The sequence below is a fragment of the Castor canadensis genome, chromosome 1, assembly GCF_047511655.1.
Source record: "Castor canadensis chromosome 1, mCasCan1.hap1v2, whole genome shotgun sequence".
In the NCBI taxonomy this organism is placed as follows: domain Eukaryota; kingdom Metazoa; phylum Chordata; class Mammalia; order Rodentia; family Castoridae; genus Castor; species Castor canadensis.
Genome location: NC_133386.1, coordinates 152,381,698 through 152,395,751, shown reverse-complemented (window position 1 = coordinate 152,395,751; position 14,054 = coordinate 152,381,698). Strand labels below are relative to the sequence as shown.

Here is a 14,054-nt window from a genome sequence, read left to right as displayed (position 1 = left end):
GAGTTTAAATGCCTGTACCAGAAAAAAAAAAAAAAAAGACTTTAGTCAAGTAAGTCAGTTCAAGGGGTGGGTAGGCCCTAAATGAGAGTAATGAAAAATCTTTTGGATTTTAGAGCCTTTGGATTTCAGAATGCAGGTAAAGCACTGTGTGTACCTGATTCATATGGTTTGTATGGCACCCCAGACTGTGACAACTTCAAAGACAGCCTTTGTGCCCTCAGTGTCTGTATTCAGGCGGTGCTCAATAAATGTTACCAAAGAACTGAACAGATAAGAAAGACTGGAGAACAGGGTCAGGTTGAGGGGGAGAGGGGAGCAGGATTCAGTGGCAGGCTGGTCAGGGATTCTGTTGAAGGCTGGGGTGGGGGGACTTACTTGCTCTGATCAGGGTTTTTGAACTTCTTCCTAAGGTGATAGGAATGGTGTGGCGTTTGTTAGGTAAGTGGTCTGACTCAGCTGCAAATGAGGACAGCGAGTCTTCTGTCAGTGTGAGGAGGCATCAGAGGACAAGGAGCTAGTGTGACCAATTAGAAGTTCCTGCAATAATGAGGTAAGAAGTGCTTGTGAATAAGGGAACCAATCTAAAGCAAGTGACAGAAGAGACACATGTCTAACTGTCAGATCTGGCTGCTAATGATGTTGGGGAGAGGGGCGTGGCAGAGTTCAACTTGACCTTGGGGCACCAGTCTGAGATAGTAGAGTATTAAGATCACAGGTTCCAGAGCACAGATGTTTGCAACCCAGATCCCTCATCTACCCTGTGACCTTGGGCAAGTTACTTAACCTCTCTGTGCCTCAGCTTCCTCCTTAGTACCTACATCATAAGGAGGAAATAAGTATTTGTGATGTACCCAAAAGAGTGCTGGCTCATGACTGTCATTCCTGCTGTAACCAATTACTGTTTCATAAAGCTGAATTCCCCAAATGGTTCACCAAATGACTGTGTCCTTAGAAGAATAATGCCCCATACCTCAGATCCTTCTAGGAAGGAGTAAGTGCTGGAAATCTATCCAAAGATGACAAATGCATGGAAAGAGAGATCACTTGGGGAGACAAACTTGTCAGACTCAAAGGGTCAGGACTTTCTTCTGGCGAAGGTCTATAAACATCTATTCTACTCAAGGGGCTTTTTCTTCTAATCTGTTGCTATAATAGCTTGCAGCCATCTTGCAGCATTACGACATGCCATCGGAGCCTTAAGTGCTGGGCCATTCATTATAGGAGATGGCTTTAAAGAGGGCTACTGGAAAGCTTGTCATTTAGAAATGTGCAAATATTTTGTGTCCAAATGAAAATTGGAAATAGTGGCAGAACTGGTAATCGCTATGTGCTGGCCTTCCCAGCTCTCTTGGGCAAAAGGACATTCCCAACCAAGTGGGGTTCAGAACCGTGGTCTACAGATACGCAGCAGACAGCAGCCTATTTATCTACCAGCTGCCTTCTCCTAGGACCACCACCAGAACCACAGTGTAAATGCTCCTAACAAGTTAGGGCTCTGTAATACAGGCACTATCTCTTTCTTCATTCATCTGTCTGAATGTTATTGCCATATTTAAGCATCCTTATTAACCTCAACCAACCTTCTTCCCAGAGCATCAGTTCACCATTTCATAACCACTAATGGTTGCCTTGCTGCTCTTGAGTCAAGTTCAATCTCTTCATGCTGACATTGGAGGACCTCCATGATTTAGCAATGGATTTTGGCCCCCAGAGACTTTCTAATCTGAAAAAGTCTATCCCAGCCTGCTTCTCCAGGCTGTATATTTATTCTTACTTCAGTTTGCATTGTATCCTCTCCCTTTACCTGGAATAATCTCTTCCCTCCCATCTGCTCATCCAAACCCTATCACTGCCTTCAAGATACAAATGCTCACTTTCCAAGAAGCTCTGATTAGCCTATTCCTCACGTATCTCCTTTCTAAATTCTAACCATGTTTAATTTGTCCCTTGTTCATGCCTGTCTTGGGTTTGCTAATTTTTGTATACATACTTTTATTACCCCATAACCAAACTCAAAGTGTCCTGAAAGTTGGGTTCACTATACTCTACTCTGAGTCTGTCTCAGTGCCTGGTATATACTTTGGGCACCTGGCAGGTACATGTGTAATACTGGTTGTTTGTTTCCCAAATACTGTGTTCAACAGGAAAAAGAAGGGAACTTTCTTAGCTAAAGGGTGTTCTTCAATTTGATTAAAGGCATTGCTTTTACATACTACTAATTATATTACTACATAACATGTGTACTCCCATTAAAGTCAAGAATAAGCATGAATATAATTATATAATTTTATAGCAGATCTAATATATTAGAGGTGCCAGATAATAAACTAAATCATGAAAAGAAACAAGTGGTATGTTTAGTTGTTACTTTTAGATACAATCATTATGTTGACAATCCTCAAAGAACAAAAGAACAAGCTCTTCAAGCTATCAAGAGAGTTCAGCATTTTCCATATTGAAGCTGTAGCCACACAAGGCAATAGCTTTCTGTCAGTGATTAGAAAGTACAAAAGGAACAAAGATCCTATTCACAAAAGCAACGGAACTATAAATTTCGTATGTGGAAAAAGCCTCACAAGAATGTGCAATGTAAATAAAGAAAAATTATAAAACTTTATGAAGAACATGAAAGACCCAAAGAAGTAGGAATATGCCATGTTTTTGATGAGAAAGACGATAGGGATGCTAATCTTTCTATATTAATTTCTTATTTTTTCTTAATTAATTTCTATTTTAATTCAGTGCAAAATCATCCAAAAATCCCCAAATCATACTGTAGGACAAAACAAACTTATTCTATGATTCAGCCAAAATTACCCATCTGCTTAATGACCATGAGAATTTTGAATTAGAGGACTAATGAGTGATGAACTGTTATCAAAACATAAAATTATGCCATAGGATGGTATAGGCTTGCTTCATGGAGGACGAGAACAGAACAGAAAAGAACTGTATATGCTTCTGTATTTGAAGAATTAGCCCCCAAGCCACTGGGGAAAGGATAAACTGTTCAACAAATGGAGGTGGGACAACTAACTACCTATTGGACAAGAAAGGGTTTCACTTCCCCATCTGTGCTGTTGTCTTTGCTTGCTTTTCCAGATAGCTGCTGTCCCCATCCTGGCCTGAGTGGGTGCTCTGTATGTGTATCAGTGAGCACCATGATCCTCCTGGTGGGCCAGGCCAAGGGAGAAAACCCACAGGGATGCAGAGCAAGGGGAATAGGGCAGGGGCAGCCTCAGGAGCTTCTTTCTTAACCAAAGGTCTCAGCTCCTGTATGGGACTGGTGTTCTGCCCACCCTTTCCATCCCCTCCTCTCACCCTTTAGGCCTGGGTGGTATGGGTCTCCCTCACTGTTATTTCGCCCCTACCAGTGTAAATAGACCCTTTATTCAACATTCCTTTGGTATCTTATTTTGAGCAAGTCATTTATTTTACAATTCCATATTGCTCATAAAACTCTAGGAAGATTAAAGACCTAAACTTATTTAAAAATCTGTAAAATATGGGAATATATTTATAACCTTGGATGTTAAAAATAATAATTATTATTTTGCAGTGTTGTGGATTGAACCTAGGGCCTTGCACATGCTAAGCAAGCACACTACACTTGAGCTACAGCCCCAGCTCGTTTTTTATTTTGGTATGGTTTTTGAGACAGAGTCTCTCCGCTACCTTTGTCTGGGCTGGCCTTGGACTTGAGATCCTCTGGCTTCCACCTCCTGAGTAGCTGGATTACAGGCACGGTGGCCCTCCATGCCTGGCTTGAAAATTATTTTTGATCAAGACATAAAATAAAAATTCATAAGTGAAAGCATGGATACATGTGATTAAACCCAAATTTCAAACTTTTAGATAATTAGACACCCATGAGCACAGTTTAAAAATAAAAGATTGGGGGTCAGATGCAGTGGCTTACATCTGTAATTCCAGCTACTCAGGAGGCAGAGACAGGAGATTGCAATTTGAGGTCAGGCTACACAAAAAGTTGGCAAGACTCCCATCTCAACAAGTAAGCTAGGCTTGGTAGTGCACACCTGTTATCCAGACCACACAAGAGGCATAAGTAGGATTGTGCTCCAGGCCAGCCTGGGCAAAAACAAGAGACTTTATATGAAAAATAACTAAGGCAAAAAGGTCTGGGGGGATAGCTCAAGTGGTAGAGCAACTGCTTAGCAAGTACAAGTTCCTGAGTTCAAACTCCAGTACCACTACCAAAAAAAAACCAGAGAAAGGTGGAGATAAATATTTGTAATTTATAATAAAGTTATTATTTGGACTACATAAAACTCAATCTTAAATATAAATGTTTTAAATAAATGATAAATTTTATAATTCTAAATATATACATAAGTATATATAATACAAAATTTTAAATATAAAATTAGATATAAAAAGTTAATTTTTAAAAGACACATTGTTAGGAAAATGGCCAAGAATACGAATGGGCCTTTCGCAGAAGCAATAACATTAAAGAAATAAATGCTGCATGAAAATATTCCTAATACACTAGTAATCAGGGAAATGTAAATTAATATAAGATACCATCTTAAAGATTAGCAGTATTTGGGCTGGTGAAGTGACTCAAGTGGTAGAGCACCTGCCTAGCAAGCATGAGGTCCTGAGTTCAAACCCTAATACTGCCAAAAAAAAAAAAAAAAGGATTATCAATATAAAAGACTGCTGAACCAGCAAGGATGTAGGTTCCCTCGTTCAGTTAGAGAGAGTTTAAGTTGGCAAAGTTTTGGAGGAAAATCTGGGGTGTCTATTGACATTATAACTATACATCACACACTATCCCATTTTTTGTCATCTCTTGTGGATAAAAGCTTGCATATTTGCTTAAAAAGGTTTATATCAGGATATGCTCAGCATAGTGTTATTTGTAGCAAGAAGCTGGAGACAATTTAAATGTCCATCAACTGTGGAACAAATACATACATACGTCCTATAAGTTATATGCAATAGTTTTACTAAAAATCAGGAAGATCTGGATAGATCTCTAATCTGCTTTATTTAGTGAAAAACCATTCAAGTCCAGGACATTATGTATAACTCTATACCATTTGTGTAAACTTAAATTCTCACAGAAGTGAGCTGTGTTCTTATCCTTACCTTCATAAATATAAATGCATATAAAAGTTGAAAGCATGCACAACAAATTGATCTTTATTGCTGTTTCTGTGTAGGAAACCGGCATGTATTGGAGGAGTTGTCAGGGATTTCTCATTTCCCCTGTATTCCATATTTTTCTATATTTCACTCCTTTTTGTATTGTTTGAAATTTTATAATGTGACCGCTTTTACATCTGACCTATCAAATTGCTATTTCTCTAATGAAGAGTTATAGTGTAAATGTAATTTCTTCAGAAGAAAAAGAAAAAGAAAAAAGAACAAGGACTTTAGAGTTAAATGAGTATGTGACTTCAGGAACACTACCTCAGTTCCTAGGCCTGTCTCCTCCTGTGTAGAATGGGGTTTGTTTGTTGTCAAGATCCGATTCACCAAAGCCTGGTGGATAGATAGCTTGATGTGCAGTTCAATTCCTGGCACATAGAAAGTATTGCTGATTTTTTTCCCTCTCCCCCATTTGACCTGTGAGAACTCCAGGGCTGAGAACATATCTTGGTTGCCTGAATGTCTGGACAAACAGGAGCTCAGTTACGTTTGGTGAAGAAGTGAATGAATAAGCCACATATGTTAATTGTTCATGGATAGACATATGTTCACATATGTTGACTCTTAGTGGATAAACAAGTGATGCCTTTCTGGATTCCACCAGGAAGATCAAATACTTCTAGTTTGTAAGAAAATAAATCAAAGAAAACCAAAGATTCAGGCCAGATGGATAAGGGCTTTTAGAGCAGGAAGATTCATTGTATAGATCTGAGGTTTCAAAACGATCTTCTTCAGAGCTCTAAAGTGGAGTGATTGGTCTACCATGGGCTAGGGGTTTGGGTACTGGAAAGCTAGGCTGGGAACCCAGTAGACTAAATATACTCACAGACAATGGCCAGACCACATAAGCCAAGGACAATAGAACTCTGACCCCCAGCTTCTGCAGTAGTCATCCCAGAACATCAGGATTTGGTCAATGACTGTCAACCCTCTCACCACTTCCCCTACTTTTGATTTTGATTTGAGAAAGCCAAATGTGCCCTCTACACTAATCACATAAAATGCTCCACTTGTAGTTAGCCTGTCTTCAGCTTCCCCATGCCAACAACTCCCACCAGAGCAGTCTTGAGGCCTTCCATTTTGTCTCTACAAGGCCTTCCCACTCCTATGCCTACCTTTGTCTCTGCGAAATGCCAGTGGACTCCCTTGCTATACAGCAAGCTCTCAACACACAGCCTCTGTAGAGGTCTTCACTCATTTCTGCTAAGGCCGTCTTCCACGTTTCAACTAGATACTAGATACATGCTTAATATTCCACTTTATTGATATGACTTCATTTTTTAAAATTCTGCAGCTTATTTTTTTTTAATCAGTGATGTAGATTGATGCCAAAAGGAATCTGAGCAAGGATGCTCAGCTGGCATTAAACTAAGAAACAAACAAACCATGTCCAGGCAGATGGCAGCATGGGGAGACCAAAGACAGGGCTGAGTCTGGACAATGGGCAGGTGATTTCAGAGACCTCTATGGAGCTTCTTTCCAGAAGCCAGCACAGTCAAAGTCTAGGAACTGCAGGAAATAGAGTCCCTAGGTAGTAGGCTTTCTTATCATCACCTCTTCAGAGGTGGGCTGGACTCACCACAGTTGTAAGTCTGTTGAAATGTCCACATTTGCAAATGAGCCAAATACAGAAATGAAGCCTTAGGGGATTTGGGGAAGAGGAAGATGGTTGAGAAGGTCTCAGCCACCTCCATGAAAACTGACTTCTTAGATGTGAGTCCTGCCACTCACTTATGACTCATGAAGTCCTACAAGTCTCAGCATCATTTCATATAGCATTTAAATCTATTTAAAATAGATTATGGCTGAGTTTTCCAAAGTGGTAAATGTTAATTGATGTTGCCATAAGAAAAGAAACAACTTTATAGACAAATAAGTTCGGTACAGCTGGGCCTAACCAAGTTAAACAGATTTCTTTTTGGTGGAACTTTGTAAAACCTTCAACATGCTAATATGCAAGACAGGTCCAGCATACAGCATTCCATAAACTTATATGACCACAAAAATTGTTTTCTTCTCTGTTTCTATCTCCCGGAACATAATTTTATGGCTCACAATTTTGGAGACACACGTTTCAGAGGAAAATGATTTTGGCTGGTTAATGCCTATTTTGTGATTCAAGGAGAGGAGGATCAGAAGGCCATCTGGGAAGGTGTAGCAGAAGACGATTTTGATGAGCAAGGAAGCATAAGCCGAGGCTGGGGCTAGTGGAGGTCACATTTGAGCCTTAGGTCAGCCTAAGCATAGCTTAAGAATTCTAGTTGTCTAGCATTCTAAGAAAAGGTTTTAAATTCCAGATAGAGAAGTTTCAAGGTTATCTTCACCTGGTTGATAATTTTTCTTAATCATCCTTGGTATCGTTACCTCTAGTAAGATACAAAACAACCAGGAGACTCTTCCTATTGGATGAAAATAGATTTAGGCAGATGATTATTTATGTAGCCTTTCACCAGGGATGGCCCATAGTGCCACTTTAGGATACAGACAACAGAAGGAAGAGAGATGATACAACTTCTCTGATGTTCCAACCAAGGCACATCTTTCTGCTACCACTCCAAGTTGTCTTTGCTAAATGCAGGGGAGGAGCACAAAGCATCATAAAGAATACACATTTACTTACTTTAGAATCACACAGCCTGTTCCTGCTGGTGGCGCCATCCAAAACACCTGGATTCGTGTCCTCCTCCGTGGGGTGCTTTCAGTGACGGCGACAGGGCAGTTACTCATGAACTGTGTTTCTTCTTCATCTATGATCTAAGGAAAACACACACATGAAAATTCAACATCCCTTTGGGAGTGCTCACAAGTCTCCAACTTGACACTTTCTTAATTTTATTTTTCATCCTGCCATTTTGCATTCGCAGGTCCTTATTCCCAGGCTCCAAAGTCATGATTGATGGTGTCCCAGTTAATGCTTGTTGAAGTAGCATAATATGAGGACAAGGACTGAACACATCTGGGCTCTCTGGGACCAGATCTTGTGTCAGCACGTTGAGGAACTGAACACTAGGTGACGATCTTGCTCATTTCACTAGAACAGCCTGTGTCCTACTTCAGGGAACAAAGAAGACGGCAGAGGGATGCTCCAGAGCAAACACTGTATGGCTGGACTTTGTTATTCAACTGTAGTATTATAGCTTAAAATACCCTTCTGGAGAAAGTATAGCAAAGCACAAGGTTTCCCAGCTTCATAGTACTTTTTACTCTTGCAAAGTACTTATCACTCATCGTGTTGACAAATCAGTATTCTCCCAAATTAATCACCACAACATCCTAGGACACTACACTCAAGATGGTAGCCTTTCCCAGACCCTACCACTGTTTTAGCCAGTCCTTCTTCTCCCTGCTTGCCCCTGGCTCTGCTTTGGAGCTTTCCTAACCCCCAGTAGGATTAGAGTATACACGAATCCTCTGGGGAAGCCACCAACGTCCAGTTGGTTTTTAAGTGCCAACTCCAACTGACTGGTAGTGGCCATGTCAGGAATACGGTTAATGACATTAGTGGATTGCACATTTAGCATGCGCTAGCTCTAAGATTTACCTGAATTATTCAGTTTTCAAATGTGATCTTAAGAGATCATCATGCCATACTCAATTTTACTTTGAAAGTTCCTTTTCAGAGGGGAGAAATGACCCAAACAATGTACGCACATGTGACTTAATGAATAATTTAAAAAGAAAGCTCCTTTTAAGGTTGCAGGCAAAAAAAATTAAGTCCCTCAGATTCTTTAGCTTTTCAGATAATTTCATCGCTGGACAAAGCAAAGGCAATCTTTTTACATTTTGTTTACCTCTACACTCTTTATCCTAATTCCACTTCCCTCATCTACTTGATGTGCACTCCAGTATTTAATATAGATACTTCTGAGTACACAAATATACTTGAAATTATATAGAATTTTTGTGTTTTAAAGCTTAATTCACTCAACTTTATGCATTAGCGCTATGTCAATGTTACCATACATGAATATGATTCCATTTCTGACTGCTGCCTGGTATTCTGTAATATCCATAGACCAGTTTGCTTATCCATTTTCCTAATGAAAGGCACTAAGCTGACTTCCAGTTCTCTGTCTCCACAAACATTGCTGCAATGAAGAACTTCATGGTGCTACACTTGTGATCAATTTTTCCAGCAATATAAACCATGTAGTTGGATTACTGGACTGTTGAGTTAAGGGCACAGTCACTTTAATTTCACCAAGTACTGCCTGATTGTTCTGCAGAATGTCTATTCTTAACTTTATTCTACCAAATTAGCTAAGTGTTCCTAGTTTCCCTCTATCCTTATCAGTATTGTTAGTACTAGACAATCTACAGTTTCCTTTCTGATGGTTATAAAGTAAGGTCTTCTTGTTTTAATTCAATACTATTGAATTTGAGCATCTTTTCATAAGTGTATCAGCTTTTCCCTTCCATGAATTACCCACTCAATTTTCCTGTCTTTTTCTTGTTGATTTTTAGAATTTTCTAGATATGAATACCTCATCATTTACAAATTTTTGTCACCCAGAGGTTTATCTTAAGAATTCTACATTTAACAGAAGTAACTTCCATCTAGTCAAATAAATCAGTTTCTTTCCCATGACTCGCCTTTTTGTGATTTTGCCTTAAAAAAAAAAAAAACCTGATATCATATAGGCATTTCTTCAGTATTTTCTTTTATTAACTTTATAAGTTTACCTTTTATGTTTAAGTCTTTCACTTGATATTTTTTAAGATGATGGAGTAGGGATCTAACCATATTTGTCCATACTGTGAGCTACTTTTTAAAAAAAATTTAAAAATTTCATTTTTAGAGCAATTTCAGATTCACAGCAAAATTGAGCTGAAAGTACAGAGAGGTTCCATATACTGCCTGCCTCTACTAACACCCCACACCAGAGAGGCACATTTGTTATAATCAATGAACCTACATTAGCATATCATTGTCACCCATAGTCTACATTAACTTCATTCGTGGTAGTGTATATTCTATGGGTTTTGACAAATGTAAAAATACAACGTACCCCTATTGTATTATCATACAGAATAGTTTCATTGCTCTAAAAATTCTGTGTGCCCTGCTTATTCAGCCTTCCCTCACCTCAGACTCCTGGCAACCATTAATATTTTTTATTAATGTTTCCATAGTTTTGCCTTTTCCAGAATGTCATATAGTTAAAATTATACAGTGTGTAGTTTTGGCCAAAAGATTGACTTCTTTTACTTAGTAATACGCATTTAAGTTTCCTCCATGTATTTTCATGACTTAAAATAGCTCATTTCTTTTTGGCACTGAAGAATACCCATTGTCTAGATATACCAGTCTCTCCACTCATTGATTGAAGGGCATCTTGGTTGCTTCCAAGTTTTGGCAACTATGAATAAAGCTACTACAAACATCAGTGTGCAATTTTTTTGCATGGACATAAAATTTTAATTCACTTGGGTAAATACCCAGGGGTATAAATGCTGGATCATAAGGTAAGAATATAATTAGATTTGTAAGAAACTACCAAACTCTTCAAAAGTGGCCATACCATTTTGCATTCCCACTAGCAAACAATGAGAGTTCCTGTTGTTTACATCCTCATCAGCATTTGGTGTTGTTACCATTTTGAATTTTGGCCATACTAATAAGTGCATAGTGGTATCTTGTTTTAATTTGCAATTCACTAATGACATATGATATTGAACACCTTTTCTGTGTATCTGTATCTCTCTTTTGGTGAAGTGCCTATTCAAGTCTTTTGCCCAGTTTTAAACTAGGTCATTCATTTTCAGATTGTTGGGTTTTAAGAGTTCTTTGTATATTTTAGTTGATATTTTTATCAGATATTTCTTTTGCAAGTATTTTCTTCCAGTCTCTAGCTTGTCTTCTCATTCTCTTGACAATGTCTTTCATAGAGCAGAAGTTTTCAAATTTTAATTAAGTCCAACTTATCAGTTATTTCTTCCATGAGTCATACCTTTTGGTGTTTTATTGAAAAAGTTCTTGCCATGCTGAAAACAATCCAGGTTTTTTTCTCTATAGTATTCTAGAAGATACAATTGTGTTTTACATTTAGTTCAGTGATCCATTTCAAGTGCATTTTTGTGAAGAATGTCTAGATGCTTCTGTTGCATGTGGATGTCCATTTGATTACTTTTGCTCCTTTGTCAAAGACAAATTGACTACATTATACAGGTCTACTTCTAGGCTCTCCTTTCTATTCCATTGATCTATTTGACTGTCTTTCACCAATACTAATTAATTACTGTGCTTTATTGTAAAACTTGAAGTCAGTCTCTTCTGACTTTTTCTTCAATATTGAGTTGGCAATTCTGGGCCTTTTTGCCTCTCCATATAAATTTTAGAATAAGATTGTAGCTCTTCATACAATAATTTGCTTAGATTGTGATTGTGATTGCATTAAATTGTATAGATAAAGATTGGAAGGATGGACATCTCAATAACGTGGAGCCTTTCTATCCATGAATGTGGAGTACTTCTCTACTTACTTGACTCTTTTTTTGATATCTCTGAGTTTTGTGGTTTTCTTCATATAGATCTTAAAATATTTTGTGAGATTTCTACCAAAATAAATTATATGTGGTACTAATGTAAATTAGTGTTTTAATCTCAAATTTCACTTGTTTATTGCTGGTACATGAAAACTGATTAACTTTTTTATCTTAATTTTTTATTCTGCAACCTTGTCATGAAGGCTCATTAACTCCAGGAGGTCTGCCCCCCCCACATCATTTTGTCAATTAAATTTTTTTTCTGAATAGATAATGTTGCCTTTGAATAAAGGCAGTTTTATTTCTTCCTTCCCAATCTGTATACTTTTTTTTCTTGACTTATTTCACTAGCCAGGACTTCCAGTTTGATGTTGGAAAACAGTGGTGAGAGGGACATGCTTACCTTGTTTCTGATCAAAGTTTGATTTATTAAGCATTAAGTATGATGTTAGCTGTAGGGTTTTTTTTGTTCTCCCTCAAGTAGAGGAAGTTCCTCTTTATGCCTAATTTGTGAGCGTTTTTATTATGACTGGGTGTTTGATAATGTCAAATGCTTTTCTACTGATATGACCTGGTACTTTGTTGATGTGATAGATTATATCAATTGATTTTCAAATGTTGAATTGGCCTTGCATACCTGGGACAAATCCCACTTGATCATGGTATATAATTCTTTTCATATATTGTTGGATTCAATTTGCTATTTTCTTGAGAATTTTTACATCTATGTTCATGAGAGTTGGTGATTTTCTTTTCTTATAATATCTATGTCTGGTTTGGGAATAAGGCCAATTCTGGCCTCATAGACTGTGTTAGGAAGTATTCCCTCTGCTTCTATCTTCTGAAAGAGCTTATAGATAATTGATATAATTCCTTCCAAAATGTTTTATAGAACTCAGTGAATCCATTTAGGCCTGGTGTTTTCTGATTGGGGAGGTTAATAATTATTGATTTGATTTCTTTAATAGATGTGGGTCTAGTCAGAGTGTCTATTTCTTCCTGTATGAGTTCTGGCAGATTGTGTCTTTTAAGGAATTGGATCATTTCATCCAGGTTATCAAATTAGTGAGTGTAGAGTTGTTAATCCTTATTATTTTTTAATTCCCATGGAAAGTCTAGTGATGTCTCCCCTTTAATTTCTGCTTTAGTAATCTGTGTCCTTCTTACTTTTTTTTTTTGAAGGCAGAGAAAGGAAGTTTATTATATGGCTTGGGACATGCCATGGGAAGAGGCAGAGTAAGCACTTAGCTCATCTCCAGCCTTCTTTGGGGTACAGACATGAGCTGTAGGTTTAAGTTGACAAAAGAACTGGGGACAGGGGACAAAGGTATGCATAAGCAGTCCCAGGTGTGTTCTGGTTCAGGTGTGTTCAGAGGTTCCCAGAGGGGTTCTGAGAAGATATCACTGTCATTACTTGAGGGGAGTGATCTGGTTCCCATGAGACAATTACTCCTTCTCCAGGGTACAGCCTCATCATTATAGGTAATTGTCCTCATTTGGAGGGGTGGTCTGTCCTACAAGTCTCCACTGTTCCTTATGGGAAGTTTCAATCCCTTGTCATAAAGATGTTATCAGTTCTATCTTTCTCAGTTCTTGCGTCTGGCAAGAAAAGAATACAAGCAAGACACCAAAGATGTAGCTGGGCACCAGTGGCTCACACCTGTAATCAAGCTACTCAGGAGGCAGAGGTCAGGAGGATCGTTGTTCAAAGCCAGCCCCAGGCAAACAGATCATGAGACCCTTGTCTCAGAAAAAGCCCATCACAAAAAAGGGCTGGTATTGTGGCTCAAGATATAGGCCCTGAGTTCAAACTCCAGTACTAAAAACAAAAAGACACAAAAGATGTAGTAAAAATAATAGTAAAGTTTATTAGAAAAGAAATTTAGTATAAAAGGATAAAAGTAGGGAGAAATGGAAGAAAGAGAGAAACATTTCATGCCCTCCCCCACCAATGCAGGAAATGGGATCAAAGACTCCTCATTAATCTTTTCAAAGAACCAGCTATTGATTTTGTTGTATTTTTCTGATTCCTGTTTTGAATTTCATTGATTTCTATTCTATCTTTAAGTTACTTTTTTTCTGAATACCATGGATTTTATTTGCTGTTATTTTTCTAGTTTCCTATGGTAGAAGCTTAGATTACTGATTTTAGAGCTTCCTTTAAAAATATATATATACCTTCAATGCTATGTTTCCCTCCAAACACTGCTTTTTTTCTATCCCACAAATTTTAATATTTGTGTTTTCATGTTCATTGAGTTCATGAATTTTAAAACTTCTATTGAGATTTCTTCTTTAACCAGGTGTTCCTTAGAAATGTGTTATTTAATCTATAACTATTTAGAGATGTTTCATCTATCTTTCTGTTATTGGTTTCTAGTTCAATTTCA

At 38.0% G+C, this 14,054-nt stretch overlaps 1 protein-coding gene and 1 long non-coding RNA gene across 3 annotated transcripts in view; one reads left to right on the top strand and one right to left on the bottom strand.

Annotated features, from left to right (window-relative positions):
- Spon1 (spondin 1) overlaps positions 1 to 14,054 on the bottom strand; it is a 282,898-nt gene that overhangs the window by 196,105 nt on the left and 72,739 nt on the right. For both annotated transcript variants that reach the window (XM_074041877.1, XM_074041872.1), the window contains exon 3: positions 7,799 to 7,932. In XM_074041877.1, the coding sequence (XP_073897978.1) occupies positions 7,799 to 7,932 (134 nt within the window). The remainder of the gene's footprint in view (positions 1 to 7,798; positions 7,933 to 14,054) is intronic.
- LOC141410940 (uncharacterized) overlaps positions 1 to 14,054 on the top strand; it is an 82,207-nt gene that overhangs the window by 18,572 nt on the left and 49,581 nt on the right. The window lies entirely within an intron of this gene.